The 26,821-nt window shown below is 42.2% G+C and overlaps 1 protein-coding gene across 2 annotated transcripts in view; it reads right to left on the bottom strand.

Annotated features, from left to right (window-relative positions):
• CPNE5 (copine 5) overlaps window positions 1-26,821 on the bottom strand; it is a 200,033-nt gene that overhangs the window by 146,888 nt on the left and 26,324 nt on the right. For both annotated transcript variants that reach the window (XM_061632533.1, XM_061632534.1), the window contains exon 2: window positions 1,796-1,836. In XM_061632533.1, the coding sequence (XP_061488517.1) occupies window positions 1,796-1,836 (41 nt within the window). The remainder of the gene's footprint in view (window positions 1-1,795; window positions 1,837-26,821) is intronic.

Genomic DNA, 26,821 nt, shown 5'->3' with positions numbered 1-26,821 from the left:
GCATCGATGGTGCTGTTTTGGATACATAATAGTCAGACTTGGAGAACAAATTCAGTGTTTATATATATAGCATAACACATCGACCCAGAAAAAGAAGGCAGACAAAGGCAATTTATTCAAGGCAAACAGATGAAGCTCTGAGATTTGCACTTAATATATTTATTTATTTATTATTTGATTTAAATCCCGCCCTTCCTCCTAGCAGGAGTCCAGGGCGGCAAACAGAAATGCTAAAAACACATCATAAAAAGACCTTAAAATACATTAAAACAACACAATGTTAAAAACATTTTTTTAAAAAGCTTAAAAAACATCTTTTTTTAAAAAAAGGGTTAAAAACGTATTATTAAAGAAAACATATTAAAAGCAATTCTAACACAGACGCAGACTGGGATATATATGCCAATGTCTTCAAAGTATCACCCTTATTAGTAGCATTTGCAGTTTTAAATCTGACCAGGAGTCTGAGCATAGGAGCCATTATGCATGCATGGAGCTCTTAGAGGCTTGCGCATAAAAAACACTCATTTTTGAACCTGCTTCAGATAGTGAGTTGCTTCACCTTGGCCCACTTTGGAGAAACTCCACTTAAGACCATCTTGCCCCTTATACACCCAGTTAATCATTGCGCTCTGCAGGTGAGGGCCTCCTGCAGATACAATTTTATCAGGAGGTGTGTTCCACACAACATAGGAAGTGGACCTTTAGTGTTGTGGCATCGACACTTTGGAATTCCCTCCCCAAAAATATTAGATAGGCACCTGTTATCTTTTTGGTGCCTATTGAGGATCTTCCTCTTTCAACAAGCCTTTTAAATAGAGACCTTATCCCAGTCTGCGTCTGTGCTGGAATTGCTTTTCAAGATGTTTTTAAAGTTATTTTTTAAAGATTTTTTAAGATGTTTTGTTTTAATATGTTTTTAAAGATTGTTTGTTTTAATATGTTTTAAAGTCTTTTGTTTTTAAAATGTTTTAAAGTGCTTTTAGTGTTTTTGCTTGCCACCCTGGGCTCCTTCTGGGAGGAAGGGCAGGATATAAATTTAATAAATAATAATCATTTATTATTATAATTTTGAATGATGTCTGAATGTCTCCAAAGTAAGCCATTTCAGTTTGGGATTCAGGATTTCTGAAGTGGATGTATACTTCAAGGACTACTCTCTCAGAACAGCCATCCTACTGAGTGAAAAAGAAAGACTCAAACTGCATGTGCATTATTTAGTACATTCAGACTAACATTGAGAAGAATGAGGACCCACACATACTCAAGCCATTTGTATGTGCTCAGACATGTGTAAAGATTTCTGGATCAACCTGACTATTTTTAAGAACAGTGGATTTGAGCTATTCAGACTAGAGAGTTATCACAGAGAAAGTTCCATGCCAGGAGGACATCGTTGCTCAGGCAATTGGCACAACAAATACCTTAAAACAACTGTTTCCAATCAGGAGTCATTATTCCAGTGCACAATCCAGCACTCTTAAGTTGAATTGATTTCAGTGGAAGAGTTAAGTATGTCTTTTGCCCTCATGGGTTGAAATCAATGGGTTTTAAAGTGCTTCATCATGCCTAAGAGTTGTAATGTTATTTATTTTTAAAGCTTTTTAAAACCACTTAGTATTTTAAAAACTCTCTAAGCAGTGCAAAAAATCTCTAAATAGTGTTGGACTCCAAGAATCCATGCATTTGAAACTAAAAAATCTAGATCCTGTAAGAACCTCTGTCAGGTAAGCACAAACCCTGTAACCAAACCACACTATATAAAGCAGTCAAGCTATATGGAAAATTTACATACATGGGTCAGATTTGGAGAAAGTATCCTTATCCAGAAGATTCCTGAAATAAAGCGAAAAGATAAAGGATGACACAATAGCTTGGGTGAATTAATTTCCAGTACAGAACAGAACTGGTCAAAACATTTGTTTTGCAGATAATCTGAAATGGTTCTTAAAAACAAAACTAGTCACATAATCTCCATCAGAGTTAGAGAGAATCTGATTCTTTCTTTTTTAAAAAAACAACCAACATGGCATTCACTTTCCAGGAGTTTTTGAACAGGAAAGAAACAACTACCCTTGAATTTGTTGTCTGAAGTGCAGCCAAAAAGGCTGGGCTCTAGGCAGCTGTCAGAGGTGAGCTCGGAGTCAATCCAAAGAATCAGAGCCAAGGGGCACACAGAAACACAGCCAGGAAGACACTGTTGCCCAAGCAGTCTCAGCCCAAACAAAAGAAGCCTTTTTGCCCAGAACAGTCCAATGGCCAGCCTGGGTAAATGAGGCCAATCCAGAATTTGACAATATGTCACTGCCCAGGAAGATGCTCCAACACACAGTTCTGTGTCTCAGGTCAGGAGAAACCTGCACACATAGCTGAGGGTGCCTGGTTCTAGTGCAGGTAGTTCCTAGAAGAAGCCAACAGTTTTCTAAATCAACATTACCTAAGAACATGTTTTCTTTCCACAAGCCTTTCAATGCAGACAGTGGTCCAGATTTTTACTTGATATAAAGATCAGTTACATCAGCAGTAGTCAACTATCCAACTGTTGTTGACTCCACCTCTCATCATCTTTGACCACTGGCTAAGCTCTCTGGGGTTAATGGGAGTGATGGTCAACAACATCTGAAGGGCACCACGTTGGCTATCCCTCAGTGACATCGTCAGTTATATCTAGGGCTGTGCACCAGATTTGGCTGATCTGGGGCAGGGGACGCATTGCAGCAACCTGCAGAATTGACAGTTCGGAAGCTGTCAATTAAATTAAAATTAAAACCCCAGCTGAACATTAGCCCCACATCCAAAATTATTCAGGAATGGATCTGGGGCAGGGCAGGGTGATGGTCCTCTGGTCAACCCAGGGTGGGTCAGCCTGATGCTTCCTGGATCAGAGCCACAGGGTAGATAGGGGTGGCTGTACATGGCCCTAGTTATATCAGTACAAATTAAAATGAGTGAAATTGGAGGGACTTCAGCGAACATCATCAAAATATACATAACTAGCAGCCTCATATCTGCTGTTGCTTGTAAATTCTAAGAAACCAAAAAATTGGAGCAGTTTTGAAATTAGTGGTTAAAATTAGTGCAATTTTGAAAGGTTCAGTCCACCATTTTGATTCAAAATGGAATCCAGTTGTATCCTATCCAAACAGACCTGCTCTTTGGTCACAGGAACTATCATGCAAAATTTGATTACGATATCTTAAGAGGTTTCCAAACGTATAGCAACAAACAACTTTCCAAAATACATAGCAGATTTCAAACAGATTTCTTTATAGCAGGAGCCAGTTCTGTAGACCAATTCAAAGAAGTGTTCCTTGCTCTCGTGCTTCAGTTTTTGAACTCTAGAAGCAAGAGTACAAGGAGTTGTCCCCAACTCTATGGTGATCTAAAGTCCCATTCATGCATTTGTGGTGAGTGCTTCTTGCCCTAAAGTGGGGAGGGGTACACACACATCCCTGCACATGCCAGCTCCACTGCACATCCCAGTCTATTCCACTTCATTTCCACATTTAGCACAAAAGTCTCGTGGGGGACTCGCAACACATTCAGGCAAATGTGCTTAGAATCCTCTAAGCAATCAGGAACCCTGTGATATCAGCGTCCTGATCAAAGGGAGGATTCTTCGCACGTTCACTCAAATGTACTTAGAATCACCCTCTAAATCATCATGTTGAACATGGAAAGGTCTGGAGTCAGCACACATTAGGAAACAGAAGTATGGTGAGGTTAAGAACATAAGAAGAGACTGCTGGATCAGGCCAGTGGCCCATCTAGTCCAGCATCCTGTTCTCACAGTGGCCAACCAGGTGCGTGGGGGAAGCCCGCAAGCAGGACCCGAGTGCAAGAACACTCTCCCCTCCTGAGGCTTCCGGCAACTGGTTTTCAGAAGCATGCTGCCTCTGACTAGGGTGGCAGAGCACAGCCATCATGGCTAGTAGCCATTGATAGCCCTGTCCTCCATGAATTGGTCTAATCTTCTTTTAAAGCCATCCAAGCTGGTGGCCATTACTGCATCTTGTGGGAGCAAATTCCATAGTTTGACTATGCGCTGAGTAAAGAAGTACTTCCTTTTGTCTGTCCTGAATCTTCCAACATTCAGCTTCTTTGAATGTGCACGAGTTCTAGTATTATGAGAGAGGGAGAAGAACTTTTCTCTATCCATTTTCTCAATGCCATGCATAATTTTATACACTTCTATCATAATTTTATACACTTCTATCATGTCTCATGTGTATACCCCATCCCTTCCCACTTTAAGCCTACAAATTTTCACTCTGAATGCACAAGGAGGACTCCCAAAACCATTTATTCTTAATGTGGACCAGAATGCAGACCTTCAAAAAGTATTGACCTGCAAAATATTGATTTATTTATATCAGCTATCTTCCCCATTTAACAGAAGCCACCTCCTCCATCCTTAATGATCATGGACAGCAAAGACCTATTGCAGCGGTGCTCAAACTTTCTCCCCATGGACCACTTGAAAATTGCTGAGAGTCTTGGTGGACGACTTAATGACTTTTCTGCCTGTTGCAGCAGTTATGCACTGTGCTAGATGCTATATGATTTTAATTGTATTTTTATGGCTTCTTATATTGCTAACATTGTAATTTTATTGTAATCCATAGTATTCAAATGGTAGTACAACAGAATAAAGGAAATAAAAGAAGCAATAAAAATACAATTAAAAATCAATTTGCATATTTAATGCGATGATGTGCCGTCTCCCATTTTCAACCACAAATTCACGGATATGCTGCAGGACACCTGAATAAAGCTTGTGGATCACAGTTTGGGAAACCCTGACCTACAGGACTCTTTCTAAAGAAACTAGATTTTACAGGTGGTTGATAGCACCAAGAAACTGAATTCATATGTGGATTCGGCTGTGAAAGTGTGTGTTTTGTGTTGCTGAGTCTGCTCTTGAATTGTCTCCATCTGGGAATGGTCTGGAATCCAGACAATGCAAGCAACAATTTTATGTTATGCTGACTTCATTATGTAAATAAAGTGTGTGGGGGAAGAGGGAGGAGCTTGTCTCTCTAGGAGAACTAATCACATACTACATAAGAAGTCCATACTGAAATTACTCCTGCCCTATGCACACTGCACTTACCATGCTGATTTATTTGAACACTTCTGTCATATTTATGTTCAATGCTAGATGCCACAGAGAATGCAGCAAGGCTGGTCTGGTCAAAGGTTGCTGGGTGATGGATGGTCCCAAGCGAGCAATTTGCTCCAGCAAAGGTTGGGATGAGACTGAGGCCTTTTAAGCCTCTGTCTCCAGACTACCTCATTCAGGCTCCATCCTCTTGGCTTCAGGGCCTTAAACAGCCAACCTAAAGATGGACACTCCTCCTCTGTTCCATAGCCTCCTCCCTGGTGCACTCTGTGCATCAGCAGGCTGGTTCTTCAAGCTCAGGGGAAGGTGCACACGAGGGTCCGGGCTCTGGGGGTGCCTGTCTAGCCTCAGGTGTCATGATCTCCCTTTGATCAGCAGTTAGCTCTGAGTCCTGAACCTGACCCAGCTCCTCAGGTACTCCTGCAGCCTTCAAACTCCATGTCCAAACTCACTGCTAGATTCAGGGGTCATGACAACCTCTACACCTTGTAAACCGCCCAGAGAGCTTTGGCTATGGGGCGGTATATAAATACAATAAATAAATAAAATTCTGCCCTGAAACTATAATCAAATCTGGCTGAATGGTCCTCAGTGAAGATTATATGCACATGTTGAACCATACCGAGTACACAATCACTACCTGTAAATAATGCCCTATCTACAAATGTATTCTTCTAAACTGAACCGAAAGCAAAAAGGAGAAAAAATTGGTATAACACTAAGGTAAGAACTGGGCCTTTAAATTTAGATACAACCTTTGTTCCATGCGAGCTCATGAGTTACACTTAGACATCTACGAGTGTTTTATGAACTTTCCTAAAGTCTGCCATAAATTTCACTATATCAGGAATTTGTGTCAGAGTTTCTGATAGGTACAGTAATGTAGAGACAAATTTGGAAGTGCAGAGTCCCTTCATAATAGTCACATCCATGCCCTCTCCCAGCCACACACACTTCTAAGATTATACAGTGTTCTAAGGTTATAGGATAATGTAGCCAGGCTTGAATACTGCTTTAGAAGATTTTTCTCAATGGCTAATACACTCCCCTTTCATGCTGATTGGCTTATAGAACGCTGGAGACATAAGGACCCTGCTGGGACCTCACTCCCCAAAAAAGTAAAGGGTCAAAGAACTCCTGAGACCCTGGACGACTACACCCCTGGATCCAATGTGTTTGAAATTTTACAGTTTCTGTTGCTCCAAGACCCTTCTCCTCCTTTTGCCCATTTGATCAATCTACAGACCCAAAGATGACAAGTTTCTGGGAGCTGTCCAACACTTGTAGTGCTGAATGTAGTCAGAAAAAGCTGCAATAAAGATGTTACCATAAAGGTTAGTGGGGTCCTTTGCAGACTTGGGATGGACTTTGGATTGGGCCCTAATGGCAGAGAGTGTCAGAAATGAATAGCAGAGATAATGAAGGTTTAGAAAAGGCTTAATAGCATTCCAGCTTCAGAGCCAGAACTTCTGTGAATGTTTCTTTCAATAGCTTATCTTCAAGGCATGCAAGAGCATCAATTAACAGGCTGAGTGCAGAGGAAGCTTGTTTTAACTCATTGGCATACTCATTCCAGGAAACAATATTTCATTGTTTTAGAGGCAGGCTCAACTTCAGAGATTGGGTCAGGCTGTTGCATTTGGACAGCTGAGAAAGCTGCTTTGAGTCAGCACAATCATGTGGATCAGTAACCAGGGAGAACTAAAGAAGCCTTTGCTTTGTTTTCTCCCTATGTGTTTGCTGCTAGGTAAGCAGGTAAGGCATGTTGATGCAAAGGGCACTGAACATCCCAGTCTCTGACTGCAGCCAAGCATGAAGAACCAAAGGCTGCAGACAAATGTACAAGATGCTACAGAGAGTACTAATTATTGAGTGATTCATCCACTGTAATTCTTTCTAAACACTCAAAAGATTTAGGGGGATCTTGAGAAGGATGATCTATCCCCTTGTTTTAGGAAGTGACAACCAATGATTAAGAAAGCAGAAAAACTCTACTTGGCCTGTTACACTCATGGGTAAGGAAGCCAGAGGGGCAGAGAAATTCTGGGGTAGATGTCAATTATTGTTGCATTTCCCTGGGATGCATGGGTGTAAGAAGAGCATGGAACAGAAGACCATGTCTGTACCAGCTATTTTTTGGTGCACTATGTCCCGGACACTTTTTGATGTGATGTGCAGACAGCTAGTCCTACCTGCATCTCCTGGTATTGATATTGCCCTTTTTTCTCACAGAAACCTGGAAGTAAAGAAAGTATCTAAAGAGGGAATGTGCCTCTTCAAGAAATGCCCTTCCACACCTGTTTACACACATGGATTACTGCAGTCTCTGGATTGCAGCAAATGATGGTCAAGCATGCTGTACATTAGAGGCAATATATAAATGAGAAAACTGGAGTCACCTTTTTTGCAACTTTTTAAAAATGTGGAATCCATGGGCCTCTAGCTATATCGCAATGATGTTTTTGTTGAATAGGATGCCCTGCCCTGCAGTGACAAGCTGCACTTACTGCTTGACAATGATGTGCAGAGACAGTAGCATTTGTGTGGGTGGCCACCACAAAATTACCTGAATGACCCATTAAGTATGAGAAGTGCACAGAAAGAAAGAAGCTCCCTCTTGTCCCAAAGAAGACAGAATAATACACAGGGAACAGGCAGCCTTACAAGTTGTTCAGCCTGAAGAAGAAAAATGAGAAGTGATGCAGAACTGAAAACAGAAAAGTGGAAGAGAATGAGAAGGTGCTGAAAAGAGAAAGGAACTTACAGGCCAGAAATTAAAATACAATAATTCCAATCAGTTAGGAACCATTTGTCCTTCAGACAGTAACGTTGGCCTTTTGATGCTACCTAAAATGCCACTTTCTTCTCAGCATTGCTTTCCTCTGGGAGTTCTTGATACATCACCCTCTCCCCTCCCTTCACAGTATCTCTCATTCCTGCAGTGATAAACTGTCCACTGGGATATAACAAAACCTCCTCCAGTATCTCCATGCATTGGGCAACTATGACTTTCTGCTGGAGGACAGGGCTTGGATGATGGTCCCCCCCCCACCCCCTTAAATAAAATAATACTCCATTGGCACAATGAGTTATACAAATGTTGCGAAAAATGCAAAAGATTCAGTGCACATGAACAAACCAGATTGCAGCTACATCATACTGCAGGGATGGGAAGGAAACCTGGATCAGAGCTGTTGAAGAAACACACAAAGAGGAAGCAATGAGAGTGTAAGTCAGAGATCAGGATGAAGCCACGGGGAAGCAGTAGAAAGGTCAGACAGTGAAGCTTCCTGACTCTAAGGGAACACTGACAACTGTCTATTAAAGGTTTTCAGTCCTGCCTACCTAGCCATTTTGTATTATATCAATGCAGGCAATTATAGCATGTTGGAGGTGTGAGCTTGCAGTCTTGCAGCCCTAGTAGGACTCCCTGGTTCACTGGCCCCATACTCACAAAAGTGCATAGCATAGCAAAACAGAACAAAACAACAACAAAAATAGACATCCACCCACCAACCAGCTTTAGGCACACTTTCAATAAGAAAACCAATAAGTGGGCAGTACTGTATGCCAAAGAGGTGATGGTGGTATGATTACCCATCCTTAATCTAGGCCTAAATGCATCTGTTCAATTCTGCACTGGAAACAGCACTTACCACATCATTTTTCCAAGATGGAAGCCTCCCAAAACAGATTCTGGTTTACTTATTACATTTCTATCTCATTCTTGCCTCTGAGGGTTTCAAGAATATTGTTTAGGCTCACAGCAGGCCCTTTTCATGCTGAAACCCCAAGTTCAGGGTTTCATACATCCAAGCTATACTAGCTACTACATCACACTAATGACAATGATGACAAGACTGATGCTCCTTATCTAACATGCAGACCCAGTTCAGACATCACATTCCTGATCCAACATTCTTGATCCGACACTTCCCACTTCCCATGCTGACACAGCTTAATGCAAGACTTCCTAGATTGTTTAACCATAGGTTGCTATGATGTCTGAACTGGAAAATGGTAGGTTGAGCACTTCCTAAAACTGCTTTGCAATATTGGTTTGCAGAGCACACTCATACCTGGTTCAGTTACCACAGCAAACTGTAATTTAGCAACATATAAAGTCTTGTATTAAGCCAGGTGCACAGGGAGAGGACAAAAGTGGGAAGAGGCAATTTAGAGCCACACAGTGATTTTTCAGTCCAACAAACCATGACTGGGTGATATCTGAATTGGGGCAGAATTTGTTGTTTTACACAAATGGGTGTTTTATTATATTTCTATCTTGCCCTTTCCTCTAAGTAGCTTTATCAACAATGACTTTTCAAATCTTGTTTTTTCATTTGAACATTATGCCTACAGTTATTTGCATGCTTATCTGGGAATAAGCCCCATGAAACATAGTGGAGCTTCTGAGTAAACATGCACAGGATTGCACTGTATGTTGGTGTGGGGGAGAAGAGGATGTTACAGATAATTAAAAAAGGTTAAATAAACTTCTCAGACCAAGTGCTATGGATACGGGGTCTACAAAGTGCAGCTGGATGTAGTAACCAGTGATAATTTCTATGAGCCAGTGGGAATATCCTAAAAGTGCCCCTGAGCATATGCAGACTGTTTTCTCCTTTTCACTGCATAACTATCCCCTCTCATGAAAGAAGAGGGCTTAAAGGACAAATGGTATGGCTCCACACAGGCCTGAGTCCTTGTACTTCTCTCATAAAAAATTAAATATGGTTTCCACCTCCCTTGCATAAATAACTAAAGTACAGTCTTCCACCCCAAAAAGGTTTCCCCCCGCAACTCCTATCCAATATCTCTTAACAATCATACTTACATCCCATAACTCTCCAGCTCCCTTGGCTTACACAGACATTCTGTTTTTTGCACCCACCTCTACAGAAACCTTCATTGATCCCAGGAATCCATTTGCAATACCAGGGTAAAAGGCCAGCAAACATAATTGTGCATTCCAGACTTCCCTCAGTTCCTTGCAACTTCCCCCTCCCCACTTTTTAAAAAAAAATCAGGCAGCATAGAATGGAGGGAGTGTGTTAATGTAAAACAGGGGTGGGAAACCTGTGGCTTTGCAGATGATGTTGGACTACAACTCTCCATCAATCCCAGCCAGCATGGTCAATGGTCAGGGAAGACGGGAGTTGGAATCCACCAACATCTGGAGGGCCACAGGTTCCCCACTCCTGAAATAAAGCTTTTGTTTTCTCTTTTCTCAAATGGAAGAGGGGAATGAGCAAAAGAGAAGCCAGTGATGGGGGGGAACTCTTGATTTGTAGCTGGAGTGCACCCTGCTGTAGTGGAGAATTCCAGGAAATGAGCAGAGGTTGTAATTGTAAATTCCTGGCTATGATGAAGAATTTGGTAGGTTCTGTAAATCTCCTTATAAGATTCTCAATATGCCAGAGAGGTTGGCATGCCAGCATCAACTCAAAATCAGTCAAGTGGTTTCAGAAGTCCAAGAATGAAAAAACAAATCAAAGGGGTGGTTAAATAAACATATGTACACAATTCCTCACAACATAGCACAAATACATACTCGTCAGTGTTGAAATATGACCTCAGAGATTAGTAAACAGAACATGTTTATTAATTGCTGGGGAAAAAAAGTCTAATGACAAAAGGAGCAGATACCAAAACAATACACGTGGCAAGCTACATATCCCAATGGCTGTTTGATATAATGATCTACAATGAGTCTTCTTAAAAATATTAAATAAATTAGAAACTGTCCCCCATAAGTTTTATATGGAGATAGACTACAGGTACAAATTAAAATTGATCTTTAAAAATTCAGTAAACAGCCAAATAATAAGAATGGATCTCTCCTCCATAAAAGCCTTTGATAAACTAGAATGGCTGTTCCAATTACAGTATTGTTAGGGACATCACAGATTTGTCCCCTCTAATCAGGGAGGCACAGGTGATATAGCACAGTGGGGAGGAAAGCCTGGCTGGGAGTCCAGAGTCTGTGAGTTCAAATCCTCACTCATGTCTCCTGGGTGTCAAGGGCCAACTAAAGATCACCCCCACAGTGAGGGGCTCAGGGGTTACGTGCCCTGCCACCTGTGCAGCCGTGGGCAAGCTGCATAGTCCCAAGGAGCCCAGTTGCCCCCCAGCTGGCAGTTGTGAACAAGGAAGGGGCTGGCTTGGGCAGCTGTGGCAAGCTGAGCAGGCCCTAGCCAGCTGGTGAGGACTAGCCTCAGAAAGAGGCAATGGTAAACCCCCTCTGAATACTGCTTTCCATGAAATCCCTATTCATAGGGTTGCCATAAGTCAGGATGGACTTGAAGGCAGTCCATTTCCATTTCAATCAGGGAGGTTTACCAAGTAATTCAAGCAAGCAAGAGCTCTGGCATAATATCACTATAGCAAAAATCATGAAAACTATCATAGAGCAATGTATTTTCATTTTGAGCACTCAGGCTACACTGTAATTTTCTTTAGCTTTTCCAGTAAAACATTAGATCTAAAAAAATACGTTATTTTTAAAAAAGAAAAATCTTAGGATTCTAAGAAGTCTTTGAGCAAAAAAAAAAAGGGGGGTAGGAGAGGAATGGAAGACTGCAAGCCCCAAACTGGATGCTAAAGGAAGTAGCACATTGTTTCAAGCCAGATCTATTCATTTGTTAACTTGTGATGCAAACTGTACATGCACACAAGTATATATATTCATGCATCTGATTCACCCAGTCCCAAAGGGGTGGATGGGGATGTCATGTGAACTGGCCCAAATGCAGATATAGATGTATATACATGCCATCTATATAATTTGTTATTTCAGTTATTTATTTTTATTTGTGAGAATATTGATAAACCACCAACTCATTTAAAAAATATCAAGGTGGTTATGTAACAGAAGATGTCCCACTACACATAGAGGAATCCTAGCATAATAAGTGTGGGAGCTACCCCAATAGACCTGGCAGGCAAAATATACCTTAGTGTTATCAACAGTTACTTATCTGTATGGACCAGCTGATAGAGCATAGATAGACATATAGAAAGCTAACAAACTGGTAACCACACAGTGAGGGGGTTCACCTACCTATGTTGGAGACAGAATTCACTAAAAAGAGGAAACTCATTAATCTCATCTCATTTAGTTGGGAATGTATCAACATTAATGCTCTATAGAAGAAAGGCTTACAGCACCCAGACAAGAATAATATTGTAAGCTATTTTTTTTAAAAAGCCTGTTAATTTTGCAGATTGTTTCAGAGAAGATGACAGGATAGACTCCAGAGTACAGTAGTATTCCAATATCTGTTGTATCTGAATCCTCTAAAGGACTTACAGGCTTATTCAAACTTCTGTGCTCCATGAAGGAGAACCAGTTAACCCTGATAACTACACTGATAGCATCAGTTCATATGCTTAATAAACAAGAGCACTATTCACAATTACTGTTGGCGACGTGCAAGCCATTTCCCTATGACGTTTTCTCTCAATAAGAATTTTATTAGCTGGTATGGAGAACAAGTCTTATGAGGAAAGGTTGAAAGAACTTGGCATGTTCAGTCTGGTGAAGAGAAGGCTGAGGGGTGACATGATTGCACTCTTTAAGTACCTGAAGGGCTGTCACATAGAGGAGGGTACAGATTTGTTCTCTGCTGCCCCAGAGGGTAGGACTAGGTCTAATGGTTTTAAGTTGCAGGAGCGTAGATTCAGATTGGACATTAGAAGGAACTTCTTGACAGTAAGGGCACTTCAGTAAGGAACCGACTGCCTAGGGAGGTGGTGGGATCCCCTTCGCTGGATGTCTTCAAGCAGAGGCTGGACAGCTATCTGCGGGAGATGCTCTAGCTGTGGATTTCCTGCTGTGAGCAGGGGGTTGGACTCGATGGCCTACAAGGCCCCTTCCAACTCTATGATTCTATAATTATTATTGTTTATTATTATTGTTATTATTGTTCCATCAGTGTACATGGCATTTTACAGTGTAGGAGATACAGGTCCCTGCCCCAAGGAGTTTACAATCTAAAATTTGCCACTGAGGAAACAACAGGGGAAGAGGAGGAAAGGCAAGGCAGGGATAAACATGAAAGCAATATGAGGTGATTTAGTTACACATGCTTAGGTTTAGTTACAGGCAAAGTTACAGTAGGGCAAAGGACCTAGGGGATTGTGCCAAAGGCTTCATAGAAAAGGTGCACGTTGAGGAGGGTTCTGAATGTAACAGACATGGCATCACACAGGTATTCTGGGATGCAGTTTTAAGCATACTGAGCTACCAGACAGAAAGTCTTTTGAGGGAGCAAGAGACCTGTGGATGCTGGAGGGAGGTGGAGTTAGAGAAGCAAAGGTCATGAATGGGGATGTTTTGGGATATAAGAGGGGAAAGATAAGGGAGGGCAAGGTCATTAGGGTTTGAAGGTAATGAAGAGTAAGAGGGTGATAATCAGAGGGAAAGTAACCATGCAATTGTCCCCCTCCATGGGGAAGGTGTCACAAGGAAGCAGCTGTCATGCTGCAAGCAGTAAGCATGACTGGCACCAACATCATCTGCTCTGGATTCTTTACCAAGTCCACTTAGGTACACAGCAGTTATGAATTAATACCAATCAATGGAGACTTATACTACAAGTAAGGAAGAGGATTTTTGTTGGTTTTTTTACAACTAATGTTCAGAATGCTTTTTTTTGAATGCATCATTTGTGAGTGTTGATAATGGGGGCATGGAAAGTGGAAGAGAGTGAAACTGAATGTCAATGTAGTCTCTTTACTGAATTAACAAATGGGAGAAATGAGACACCAATCAAAGTGTCACTTGTGAAAAACAGCCCAAGCCACCCACATTTCTCTCTATTCTGGGTTGGCCTAAAACTCAGACAAAAGCTGTATTCTGACAGCTTCTCATACAGACAGACAGAAATGCAAACTACAGGGTGCCAATTTACTTCTCAGCTAGAGTCTACAGATCTGGGTCACTGAAAAGGCACCAGTCTAGTTTTTAGAACGTTATGATTACAGATGTATCTTTAAACCAGCTATTTCTATATGTAACCAGTGGTATCCAAAATTGTTCATGAGAGAAACAAAGAGCAACATTAAGGTGCTAGTTTTAGGGAAATCAGTTTTACAAGTCCACAGAAATCCGGACATCTACAAAACCACACTGCTAAAGTCACTGCAGGGAGAAATTTCAGATGGTCAGGCCAAGGAGCCTGGCAATAGCAGATGGTGCTATGGGGCAGAGATGCTCACCTGACCTCTCAGAAGGTGAGTCACTGCTGCTTACCAGGAGGGAGAGGTAGTGGTGAGGTGCCAATGCACTGGCAGGAGCACTGGATTGGCTCCGCCACTGCACTGCGCTCCATCATCCTTGCCGCTGCATCACCCCTTCTGGTAGCAGCAACTCAGGAGGTCAGTTAAGTGCCTTTGCCCCACCATGCTGTCTGTGGCTAGATCCTGGATATGCATTCTTGACACCACTAGGAAACACAAATCCCACAAGTAAACCCAAGCTATGGTGCTGCCACATATATAAGCCAACATACTCACCATTGATCTTGTGGATATCCATCCTTATGCATATAGTCACTGATTTAACACAGAGAGAATACAACTGAGCTACAGCTGGGGGAAGGGAAGGCATAAATTTTGAAAAGTTACTAACTCCACCAAGCAAGTTTCATTATTTAAACAAATAACATGCAGGTCTGAACTGTATGTTCTCTTATCTCAATATTTACTTTGAAAGAAGCACTTTTTTGTTCCACTTTTAGAGGCTGCTGGGTTTAGTCATTTTTATGATCCTCTTATTGATGCAATTATTTAAATTATTTGCACTCCATCATCCTGGCTGCCGCATCCCCCTTCCCAGTAGCAGCAACTCAGGAGGTCAGGCAAATATTTTAACATTCCTGTTTACTACGTCTTATGCCTTTTTATTATCTTACTTTCTAAATAGCCCTGTGACTATCTTTGGTGAAGGGTGATATATAAAACTATAAATAAATAAATTGAGATAGCTAAAAAGTGTACCAAAAATATCTTGAGGAACATTCCTCCTCCCTTTTTTTTAAACTGCACTCTTTAGTTCCCCAGGCTGCTTCTTTTTTCTCAGTCCTCAGCATTATTGGCCCATGCTGAGATGTTTAATCCAATTGGCTGTGGTAATCCATATGATTTTGTTTACAAACATATGTGACATCATGACTACCAGTTATGACATCCTGAAAAAAATCAGCTGGGTCAGTGAGGGCAAAGAAGGTGAAGGAAAATGGTACTGAGAATGGCATCAAAGCAATGTAAATGTGCTCATAAAGAAGTGCTGAAAATGGCCCCAAACAGGAGCAAAGCTTTTCAACACTAATGGAAAAAAACCAACACAAGATGATTTAAGCTAGTTTGACTCAGCTCTAATAATCTGCAGTGTTAATTTTTGAAAATATCTTAAAGCAATCTGTAAGCAACCCTGTGTTTGTAAAACTGACGGGAAGCCTGCAGCCAATGTTTTGGCTGGCAAATTCCAACATACACAACACTCCTCCTACTGGCTACCTAATCAGTGGACTGCGGGAGAAGTGACTGGCTATGCCTCCATCTCTGATGCACACGATCTGTACTGACTACTTCTTTTCTCTCTCCTGCGTTCTCTTGTCATTCACCTGTTCATCTCTCATCACCCTTCTTTCTCTCTTCCACTGTGTCACTAAGCAATCCCTCCCCTCCCCACCCTCAGCTCTTATGTGACTGCAGCCTTCTCATTCTCCCTCCCCACCCATCTCTGCCTTTCTGTTCCTGCTCCTGCTCCTGCCCCGCCCCGCCCCACCCCGACAAATGCATGCATTGTTCATAATGGTACTTCACAAAGCAAAACCATGAAAGGTTTCCTAGACTCAGTGTGGTGTGGAGTGGTTTGACATTTGACAGCGGGTGGCCTTGGGTAAGTCACCAGACCTCACAGATATATGAACTCATTCTGTGAGCATGGGTCCTTGTGTAGCCAAAATGGCACCATCCACAAACAAGAAGGAGGTATCAGCAGACCAGGGGGAACCCCAAGGTTTCCAGAAGTACAAAAAAAGCTTAGGGAAAATCCTTAAGGGGGATATCCAGGGCTGGTTCCAAAGGGCGGCCAGGTTGGGCACTGGCCCGAGGGCCCCGCAGCTCTAGGAGCACCTGGGGGGCCCCTGAGGGGCCCTCCGCTCCCCTTCCTCAATCCCACAGATCGCAAGACAAGCTTCCGAGCCGCCCGCCATCCCCCGCGCTTCACCTACCTTTCTCTGCTGTTCGTGCAGGGTTGCCATCAATAAAGATGGCGGCCGAGGTTTCCGTAAGGGACTGAAGCCTCTGCCGCCATGCGGTTCGGAAGCTCGTCTTGCGATCCGCGGGATCGCGGAAGGGCAGAGGAGCCCGGGGCAGGCTAATGCCCAAGGGCCCCCGCATTCCTGGAGCCGGCCCTGGGGATATCCACAAAATAGTTCAGTAAGGGCTGAATATGCTCAGTGGACATAGAGTGCTGATTGCCAGGAAGGGGGAATGGAAATTAAGGAAAAGGGGATGCAATGGAGTTCCTAGAAAAGGGCAGAGCTGGCTAGAATCCTGAACAGGAGCACTCAATTTTACTAAAGGTTCCACTTGTCAGCAAAAACTACTCCACACAGATTTGTTGTGAAACTTAAGTGCTGCTCTCAACTTCTTAGAGGGTGGAATATAAACAAAATGATTCATCTTCATAGCTCCAGCATGCTGCAAATAGGCTTGCCATCTTTGTACTGGCAGGGCAGGCAGATATTCAGCAAGTGAATTCTTTCCCAGTATGGAGAAGATATAATAGGGAAATCATGGCTGCATACACACCATACTATTAAAGCATATTCAAAGCACATGGCTTTCTCTCAAAAATCCTGGGAATTGTAGTTTTACACCTCATAAAGCTACCATTCCTAGCACCCTTAATAAACTATAGTTCCCAGAATTCTGTGGGAGAAGCCAGGTGCTTTCAATGTGCTTTAAAATGTATGTTGTATATATACAGCCCTAGTCACGAAGCTGCTAAAGGGACAGAGCTTTTGTCAGGGAGGAAACATGGCAACTATTAGCAAACTATATAATATTGTTGGGGGAAATGGCTATAAATCCCACTTATTTCAGTAGGGCTTGCTCCTATGTAAGTGTGCATGGGACTCCTCAAAACACTTCACATACATCATCCCAATATTAAACCAATAATATTATCCCCGTATGACAGATTTGTAGGGGGCGGGGCTGACACTGATACTGTGTTGTCTAAGACAATCTTGTATTTAAGCACTAGCCTGGTTGCCATAGGCAACCAGGAATAGCATGCAGGAGAATAAGTAAGCTGGCAGATGAGGGGTGTAATGCTCCAACCCTCCGCTGCTCCCAGCAGAGAAATCAAGCTGACTGTTAGGAGGATGGGAGCCGCCTCCTCCACATCCAGCACGGAAATGTCATTTTTCTATATCTCCTTTGCCAGCCCCAGTGGGCTAGCAACTTTTGTGGGCTTATTTACAAGGCTGGTTTAAGGCCACCCTGTCACTTCTTAACTGAGCTGAGCGTTGAACCGAGGTCTTCTAGCCCGAACTCTCTACACCAGCTCCAACAGAAAAACCGACTGGCAATGAATAAATTCCCATTCTTGGAACCTGTTCACATAATCACGTGAGCACCTGATGGTCATAGGAAAACACATGGCTGCTGCTGGTGTGCTAAGGTCTGAAACCTACAAGGACTAGTGGTGAATACAAACCTTTCAACATGGGATGGGAGTGGCTGTATGCAGGGGTGGGGGATTTCAGATCTAGGAGCCAAATGCAGCTCCTCAGGCCTCTCTATCTGGCCCTCAGGAGGCTGCCCAAGGCACATGTCTCACTGACCCTTCTTTGCATCCTCCTAGAGTGCTTTTGCCAGGTTGGAGTGTGTTCTTGAACTCTAATAATGCCTCTCAGTTCCCTGAATAGAGGATAGAGAGGGATATGTGAATGTGTGTAGAATTTGCATCCAAGATCAGCCAATTTATTCTCAATGGAGCGTCTTATGGTGATTCCCCTGGAGAATTTACTTACTGGTCAGAATGTGGTGCCAGCACAATCTATTATGTTCTCACCTCACGCAATTTGCTGGGCAGCTTGATCTTTTTTAAAGTTGAGCTACGGCAGGAGAGTGATCATTTTAAAAATAGAACCACAGCTACTCCTCTAATAGATAAGTTCGGCATAAATTTTATGTCTGCTGATGACTGTAAAAGATGGTCTAACAAGCTAGCTGAGATAAGTACTAAATTTCTTAGATCTGACAGGGTCTTTGAATTCTGCAGTGAGATTACCACAACTAACTCACCTCAAATAGCTATCTGCGCATATCAAAATTTAGCCCTTGAGCTGCAACAGGTCCTAACAAAAATCTCTTGTCCTGCTAGTTCCCACCTTATAAAACACAATCCGAAGCCCTAGAGTGTGTGGCAGCAAAGAAACAGCTGGTAGCTCATTATCAACATTACAGACAAAGTAAAGCTACCTCAATTCCCCCAGCGTTATATCTTAAAAAAAAACATGGTACAAGGAGCTAATCAAAAAGAAAAAGAGGGAGACACTAAGCAAAGCCTGGACCCAGTTGATCCAGGCAGCTAGAAGCAATGATTCTTCTGTCTTTTGGCATATTGTAGGCAGTGGGCTTCAGCTAGATCCCCCTAGGATGACCTGCTTGGTGTCTGCCAAGACATGGGAAACCCATTTTAGTGCCCTCTACTCAACAGAACCAGACTCTGCAGTAACTTCAATTATCAACCTGGCAGACACTCCTTTGTGGCAGCCAGTCTCAATATTAGAAATTAAAAAATTAGTCACTCTACTCAAACCTGGGAAAGCTCCTGGGATTGATGGTATTACATCTGAGATAATGAAAAACAATATAGACTGGTGGGCCCCAGTCTTGGCCTCACTTTCTACATCTATAGATCAGTCAGCTCAAATACTGACAGACTGGGGCCTGCCATTATCATCTCAATATATAAAAAGGGTCAAAAGGATGACCCCTCCAATTACCACCCAATTAGTCTGCTTAGTACAGTAAGCAAACTCTATGCCAGGCACCTGTTGTGGAAACTCTGGGACTGACTTGATCGGGTGAATATATTGGTCGAGGAACAAGCCAGCTTTAGGTCCGGCCGCTCCACCACCGATCAATGTCTGATGTTACAACGTCTGATTAGGAAATATAGTTGTAGGCCTAATGGAGCTCTTTTTTCAGCTTTTGTCGATTTTAAATCTGCATTTGATAATATCTCCTGGAACAGGCTGTGGGCAAAACTGGAGGCCTCCTCCCTTGATTGCAGACTATTAATATTAATTTGTACCTTGCACGAGAATAATTCTCTTAGAGTAAGATGCAATCTGCAGGTTATCTGTCCCCCATGGTTCCACTAAACAGGGGAGTGAGACAGGGCTGCATCCCGGCCCCCCTACTACTTAATTTTTACATCAACTCTCTAGTTCCAGCCTTAACAAATCCAGACTTTCACCCGCCCAAATTATCGAATCGACCCATTCCTTCCTTATTGTATGTGGATGACACTGTTACATAATCTTACTCAGAAGTAGGACTTCTTGCCTTTATGGCATACTGTACAGGGGAGGAGCTTACAATAAACTATCAAAAGACCAAAATCTTGAAAAGTGTAGATGGAGGGTCAATGGGCACGATATCAAACAGGTCAAGGTATACAAATACCCGGGCATAGTTTTTCAAACTGGTCTGTGGAGAGCCCAAATTGCACATATTTCCAAGAATGCCCAAAGAACTATTTCTGCTATTCTTAGATTTTTCTTTTCGAAAGGGGGTTCCCATATTCCGTCTGTCATCAAAGTTTTCCTGGACAAGGTGTTGGTCAATTACTCTATGGTTTGCAGATATGCATTTATAAAGATTTTTGCTCCCTGGAGGCAATACAGTCCAAGTTTCTACGTTCCATTTTTGGTGCCCACGTGGCATTCCCTACTCAGATTGGAATCTGGGCTGGTTTCTTTTGAAGCACAAGCATGGCTAAATATGTTAAGCTTTTGGCTCAAGCTAAATTTTAGACCCCAAGGATTAAATGTAAATGTACTGCCTTCAAGTCGATTCCGACTTATGGTGACCCTATGAATAGGGTTTTCACGGTAAGCGGTATTCAGAGGTGGTTTACCACTGCCTTCCTCTGAGGCTGAGAGGCAGTGACTGGCCCAAGGTCACCCAGTGAGCTTCATGGCTGTGTGTGGATTCGAACCCTGGTTTCCCAGGTTGTAGTCCAACACTCTAACCACTATGCCATACTGGCTCTCACCTCAAGGACTAGCCCCCCTGATTTTAACAGACAATCTGACCTCTGGTTGGGCAAGTATGGCTGAGAAAAAATTACATCTTTATGGATTTTCTCCCTCAGCTCTGGTCCAACTGGGACCTATAACAGCCAAAGAAACTATTAAGAACTGGATTAGGGATGTTGCCTTACAAGAAGACAGAGCCCAGGCCTCGCGTTACCTGTTTCCAGTGAATTGCAATAAGAATTTTGCACCTGAAGCCTATCTTTGTGACCTAGCAATTCCTAAGTATCATAGAGCCTTTACACTGACTTGTTTTAATTCTTTACCATCAGCCTTGTTGGAGGGGAGATACTTGTGTATTCCTTATTCCCAACACATCTGCCCATGTCAATTGGGTGAGGTTGAATCAATCACTCATGTCCTGTTTCACTGTACATATTATAAGGACATTTGTTCCTTTTATATTGCTCCAATTTTAAAAAATTTACCAGGTAGATCTGACACATTTTATACCTCCTTTCTTCTCTCAGATTTGAGAAATAAATAACTTTTAAAGTGGCAAAATTGTGTGTCTTAGCATGTACTATAAGGAAACAGATGGTTAATGCATCTTAACGTTAGTACACTAGAGTTTATTTTATTTTATTTTTAAAGTTTGTTTATATATAAGCTGTATAATTCAATCTGTTTATTTGTTTATATGCAATTCTTCTGCCTTTCTGCACTGAAATACTTGTATTTGTATGGCAGGTCATTGACCGTAAAAAATAAAGTGTGTAGAACTTAGCCTACTGTACAAAGGTAAACTGTTGCTCTGCCACCTTTTTTCTCAGGCTCCCCCCCCCCAGCACTGGCCATGCCTAGAAGGGAATGCAGCCCTCGTACTCAAAAAGATTCCTTGACCCTGATGTCCACCTACAAGGACAGGTGTTCCTCCAGAGCCCTCAGTCTGACTCTGCAGCCTCTGCTGTTATTAGCTGCCAGACTGCACAGGCTCCTGATCTCTGGTTATGACTCTAATAATGTTGCAAACAATGCCTTCTTTGAAAGCACTGAGTCAAGGGAAGTTGCTTTCCACTTCTTATTACACTATGCAAGAATACAGGGACCTCTAATTAGCTCTTTAATTTTCTCAGACTCATTATTGCATTTGTATCCCCTAGTGACTGGGCATCTCTACACTATCAGCACTTCCTGACACAAACATTTCCCTCTGTTTTCCTTTTGTTTTTGCACACCAAAAAGGATGAGAACATCTCCCCAAATATGATGACATGGCCAAAAATGCCTCTTCAGTAGAATTCGTTTCTAGATTCCACGCAGTTCTGCTCAAATCTCTGTAGTACAAGGTGCATAATTGCCTACTTCTCCAGAATTAACTCGAAAAAATTAAGCCCATCGAATGCTTCAGCTTTTGTCATAAACAAAGTACCTTGTGATGATCTTCTGTTCTCTGTCACCAATTGCAGGAGAAAGGTTGTTTTAATTCTCTCCAATTGCTTTCCACATTTCCAAAGGGCTTCAACTTTTTAATTGCTTCATTATTCACTCTAGTTATCCTCTCCTTGTCATTTTTCTTTTAAAGTCATGGTTCCATGTGTAAAGTTAGAAAATAAGCAGAGACAAAGCTACCAGGGTTGGTTTCTTTAAAAACAAAATGGTACGGAAAGCATTGTGCCTTGAGCACTACAGCTGGTCAATCCAGTTGATGCCAGTCCCACTTAACATTTCCACTCTGGAAATAATATTTGTGTCAGTTTAAATTGCCTTGCAGCAGTGTCTTCTAATGTGTGTGGGATGCCCTTTCTCAAATTAATCACCCAATATTGATGGAATGCCTCTCCTTCACGAGCCAGTCCATACCTTTTTGTCAACATCTGAGGCCCTCCTCCAGGTACCCCCCTCTGAGAGAGGTTCAGAAGGTGGTGACAAAGGAAAGGGCTTTTTCAAGAGTGGCCCCTCCACCATCTGTGGAATACTCTACCCAATGAGGACCACCTGGTGCCAACTCTGTATTTCTTTTTGCACCGGCCCAAGACTTTACTCCCACGCATATCATGGGATGTGATTCTTGCTTTTATGACTTTTTAATTGGTTATTTCTGATGTTTTGTCTGCTGAGTGATACAGTTTTGATATTATGGTATTGCTTATTGCCTTCTTTTAATTTTTGTTACCTTTTAATCTGCTGTAAGGTGCCTTGAAATTGGTGTTTAAGTAATCTAATAAAAGCCAACAAAAACAAAAGAGTGTCACAAATCTGCCCACCAGCTGTACCTCTCCTGTTATGTCAGCCATTGTCCGATGTAGTGGTTCAATTTTATAAATAAGACACCACCTAAAATTAGCTTTGAAACAGAAAATTGCATGGAATATAAAAATGTTGAATATCTGAACTCTGAAGATGCACTAGCAGACCGGGAGACAAATTTTGGAAACAGAACTATTTTGAGTGCCAAATTTCCTTATTCCAGCATTAACCTGTGCCAAAAGAAGATGGGGCATAACAAAAGAAGAGAAAGGGCAAAACTCCTGGATAGACAAACCACCCACACCAGCTCTGAGTCTTCTTTACTGCTTGCCTGGGGCAAGTAAGCATTGACTCCAGGCAACCAGAGAGGACGTTTTCTGTAAACTAGAAGAGAAACATGTTTATTCTTATAGTCCTCCCCCTCCCCCTTTTATTGGACTGTTCATATCCCATAAATAATTTACACTGAGGTAGGCTAATACAATTATTTTGTGGCCAAATGACTTCGGTAGGCTTATTTCCAAGGCAAATAAGACTACACCATTCACTTTTAATGTGCACTTGGCATACATGAGCATAGCTTCTTTGTCACTATATTCTCTTTGTCGCAAATATTCCAGGAGACAACATGAGGGTCACTTAACATATTACTATAGTCCCACATGGAAGTCAATTCCATATAGACATTCCCATAAACGGTAGTGCATGATAATCCTATACACATGTGCTGCTGGGAAGCCACAGCCAATTATGCTCTACTCACTACGTGTCAGAATCTACACTTAAGTTCCCCACATGTAACAGAGCTCCAAGTCTTCACTTGGCTATGAGTGCTCTCATTGCTGCAACTGAATCCTGTACTGTAATTTAGTCCAGCAGGGAGAAAAGAAATGGTGTGGAAGTGCCAGTGTCAGATGGGAACAGAGGGAATAGCACTGTAACTTTCAGAACTTTAAGTGGAAAATTGAACTTTGTAGGCTTCTACATATCCCTTCACTGCTGTGCCAATAAGAATCTGCTGGATTTCTCCCTAGGTAAGCTGCAAAAAGCTGTACAAAACAACAAGAAGTAATTGGAAATGGTCCGTAGCTCTATGGTCAAACATATGTTTTGCATGCAAAAGGTCCCAGGTTCAATCCCTGAGAAAGACCCCTGCCTGAAAGTGTGGACAGCTGCTGCCAGTCAATGTGTATGTAGACAATACTGAGCTAGGTGGACCAGTGAGATGGTGGATAAGGCTATCAAGAGGAGAGATGGCTACTTAACATTAATGTTAACATTAACTTGTGCTTGACTGATAGCTGCAAAAATTAACATGTCTACAAGAGCTGTTGGAGCATATATGCATATAACTTGGGGGAGGCTGGAGGAGTTGGTGGGGGGGAGTAATCTGTATTTGACAAAGGAGGCAAGAGAAAGAAACACCGGGCTAGTAGACCTAAGCAAAATCAAAGCAATCTTAAGACAACGAGAGGAGAGGGGAGAGGTACTTTTTTTCAGGCCTTCTTTTCTGTTTGAAAACTGAAGTCCGGTTGAAAAACCCAGACAGAGTTCCCAATTTCATCTGATCCAGTAATAGCAGCAGAAAAATGTATTTCCCACTTATTATGACAAAGTGGTCATTCATCAACAGCTGTGAATTCAAATACAAAGACGACAGGAGGAAAAATTATGAATCTACTCAGCTTGTACGACATCGAGAGTATCGATGCTGTAGCCAACTTTGTTTCCCCTCAAATAATCAGACAAATCTATGACACACGACCCAGATTGTGCAATTGCTCACACGGCATATAGGCTAATGGTATTACTGCTTTGATGATAATGATGTTATCATTAATACACAACCATAATAAATAGGAGCAGAAGCAGCTATTTGGCACAATTGTCATCTGGCTTAATGGTGATATATAACTAAATAAATGCTGTAGTTTGCTCACGCCATATTTGGAATCCATTTCAGTCAACTGTGAAGGAGATTCTGAGTTTGACTGCATAAATTCATTCTAATATGTAACTCCCCTATTTTTATTTTAGTAAATATTTAATACAAAATTCTGTTTTATGTATACTTTTATATGGAATTGTATGTGTATTATATGGTGATTTCAGTGTATTTTGTTTTGTTTTCTCTTTATGAGGTCTGCAGACACAGAGCAATCTGAGTCCCCACTGGGCCAGCGTGGGGTTGGATTGGGTGAAGATACTCCTCTGCCTAGCCCTGCTGGCCTCCATGAGCCTCCCACTGGCCCCCATCTACTCAGTAATGGCAGTGCCACTCTGCTGGCATTGAGCTCCCTTTCTGCCTGCTGAACAGAAGCGCTGCTGGTGGAAATCCCACCAGCAGGGAGTGGAAAACACTGAAACAGGGCTTTCCAGGGCAAGGCTGAGGAGTTCCATTGCTGTCACATGATAGCATCGGGCCCAGTTCAGGCCTGGTTGCTTTACTAACTTGAGGCAGGTACAGCCTGTCCCTCGCCTTCTGCTGGATTGGAAGGGTGGGGAGTTCTGATTGCTCCCTTACTTAATAACTTTTCTATTCTATTCATGCTGCATTTACGTAACTGCATTCTATCCATGAAAACATGGGACATTCCCTCCCTGTGGGGAATTTTATATATCCAAAAGGTGCTCCTGTATGAGAAAAAGTTTTTTTTAAGTTGCAAAGGAATTAAAACAACATCTAAAGTTGTACCCATGGTTTTAACATTAATAAGGATATGGGACTGTGTATTATACTGTTCTGCCCTTCCTCCAAAAAGGCAGTGGACAAGAAACCTGGAGCACTGTAAATGTCTTCTCCTCAGTTTATCTGCACATCATTCTGCGAAGGAAGTTAGCTTGAGAGGGAGTGATAGGCTACACCAAGCTTCATGACTGAGCAGGAATTTGAACACAAATCTCCCCTGCCAAAATCCAACACAACATCTACTACATTGCACTGGCTCTCTAATTTATCCTGAACAGCCTTTGAGAAGTGTAAGGACTTTCCCAGGGAAGTCAGAATCCAGTGATTCATTAGGATCACCAAATATATTCAGAGTACCAAAAATATTCCAAGATGCAATTTCCTTCACATAGTGAGGTATTCTTTTTTCTGCATCAGTTAACTGTAAGCCACAATTAACAATTGTAAGTCACTTATATCTGCTGACTTTACAAATGAGATATGCATATTTTAACCTCGCTATTAACCCCTCCTCCTCGGTTTTGTGGTGTTCTATGGGCTGGAGTAGCCATGGTAATAAAGCATCAAGGAAGAAATGTTATAATGCATTTTCTGCTTTGGCAGCACAAGCTGTCTTGTGCAATGGGGAGGAGGAGGATTAATATTCCTTGAAGAAGATCCAGGAGGGAACCCTGAGAGTTATCAGAGAAATGCTTTAATCCTATTTAAAGGCTTGTTAAGACTAATGCTCAAAACTGGCACTGAAATTAGGCTGGGCCCCTTTTAATATCTACGTGCATTAGAAAAAAATCAATCAGAATTTAGGTGTCTGATTTACAGCTGTTGAGTGCAACTCTGAAGGCAGAGCACCCTTGATTCTCCATCTCCCTCTTAATCACCCCGGCAAATGTACAACCCAGAACACCATCAAGTGAAAAATCCATCTGCTTTCATCCGGAGTCTGCTGTGTTGAAGGGAAAGAAGCCTAGATTGGAAGATTTGTCATGCATGCTGTGGGCTCACTGGGATCGCAACCTCCCCCTCTTTTCTCTTGTAGCAAGAGAGACCAAACAACTTGAATGATGACTGAGGCTGCGCTTATTACTCCCTCAAGGATTTTCCAGCTAATGAGGCTACCTCCCCTTGGCCCAAGCTCTTTACTGTGGAATGGTTTCAAGGAAGACAGCTTTTCACAAAGGGCACTTTCTGAAGTTGCATCTTCAACCATACGAGGGTCTGATTCTGAAGTTCAACTATATATGGGAAATGTGCCAATTGCAGCAACAATTCCTAAAGAAAAGTTCTGTTATGAATCCAGGGCAAGTAATACACTTATAAGCATGGGATGGTGGCACATCTCACACACAGAAGTCTGCACTGTGGAAGGATGCCACTGATGATGCATATCACAGCACCAGGGTCTGGACTGTGTCAAGAGCACTACAAGCTTCAGCTGGTAAGCCAACTGCAACCATTTCTGGACTGTGATAGCCT

Source organism: Rhineura floridana, chromosome 6 (genome assembly GCF_030035675.1).
Source record: "Rhineura floridana isolate rRhiFlo1 chromosome 6, rRhiFlo1.hap2, whole genome shotgun sequence".
Classification (NCBI taxonomy): Eukaryota; Metazoa; Chordata; class Lepidosauria; order Squamata; family Rhineuridae; genus Rhineura; species Rhineura floridana.
This window is presented reverse-complemented; position numbering and strand designations above follow the sequence as displayed.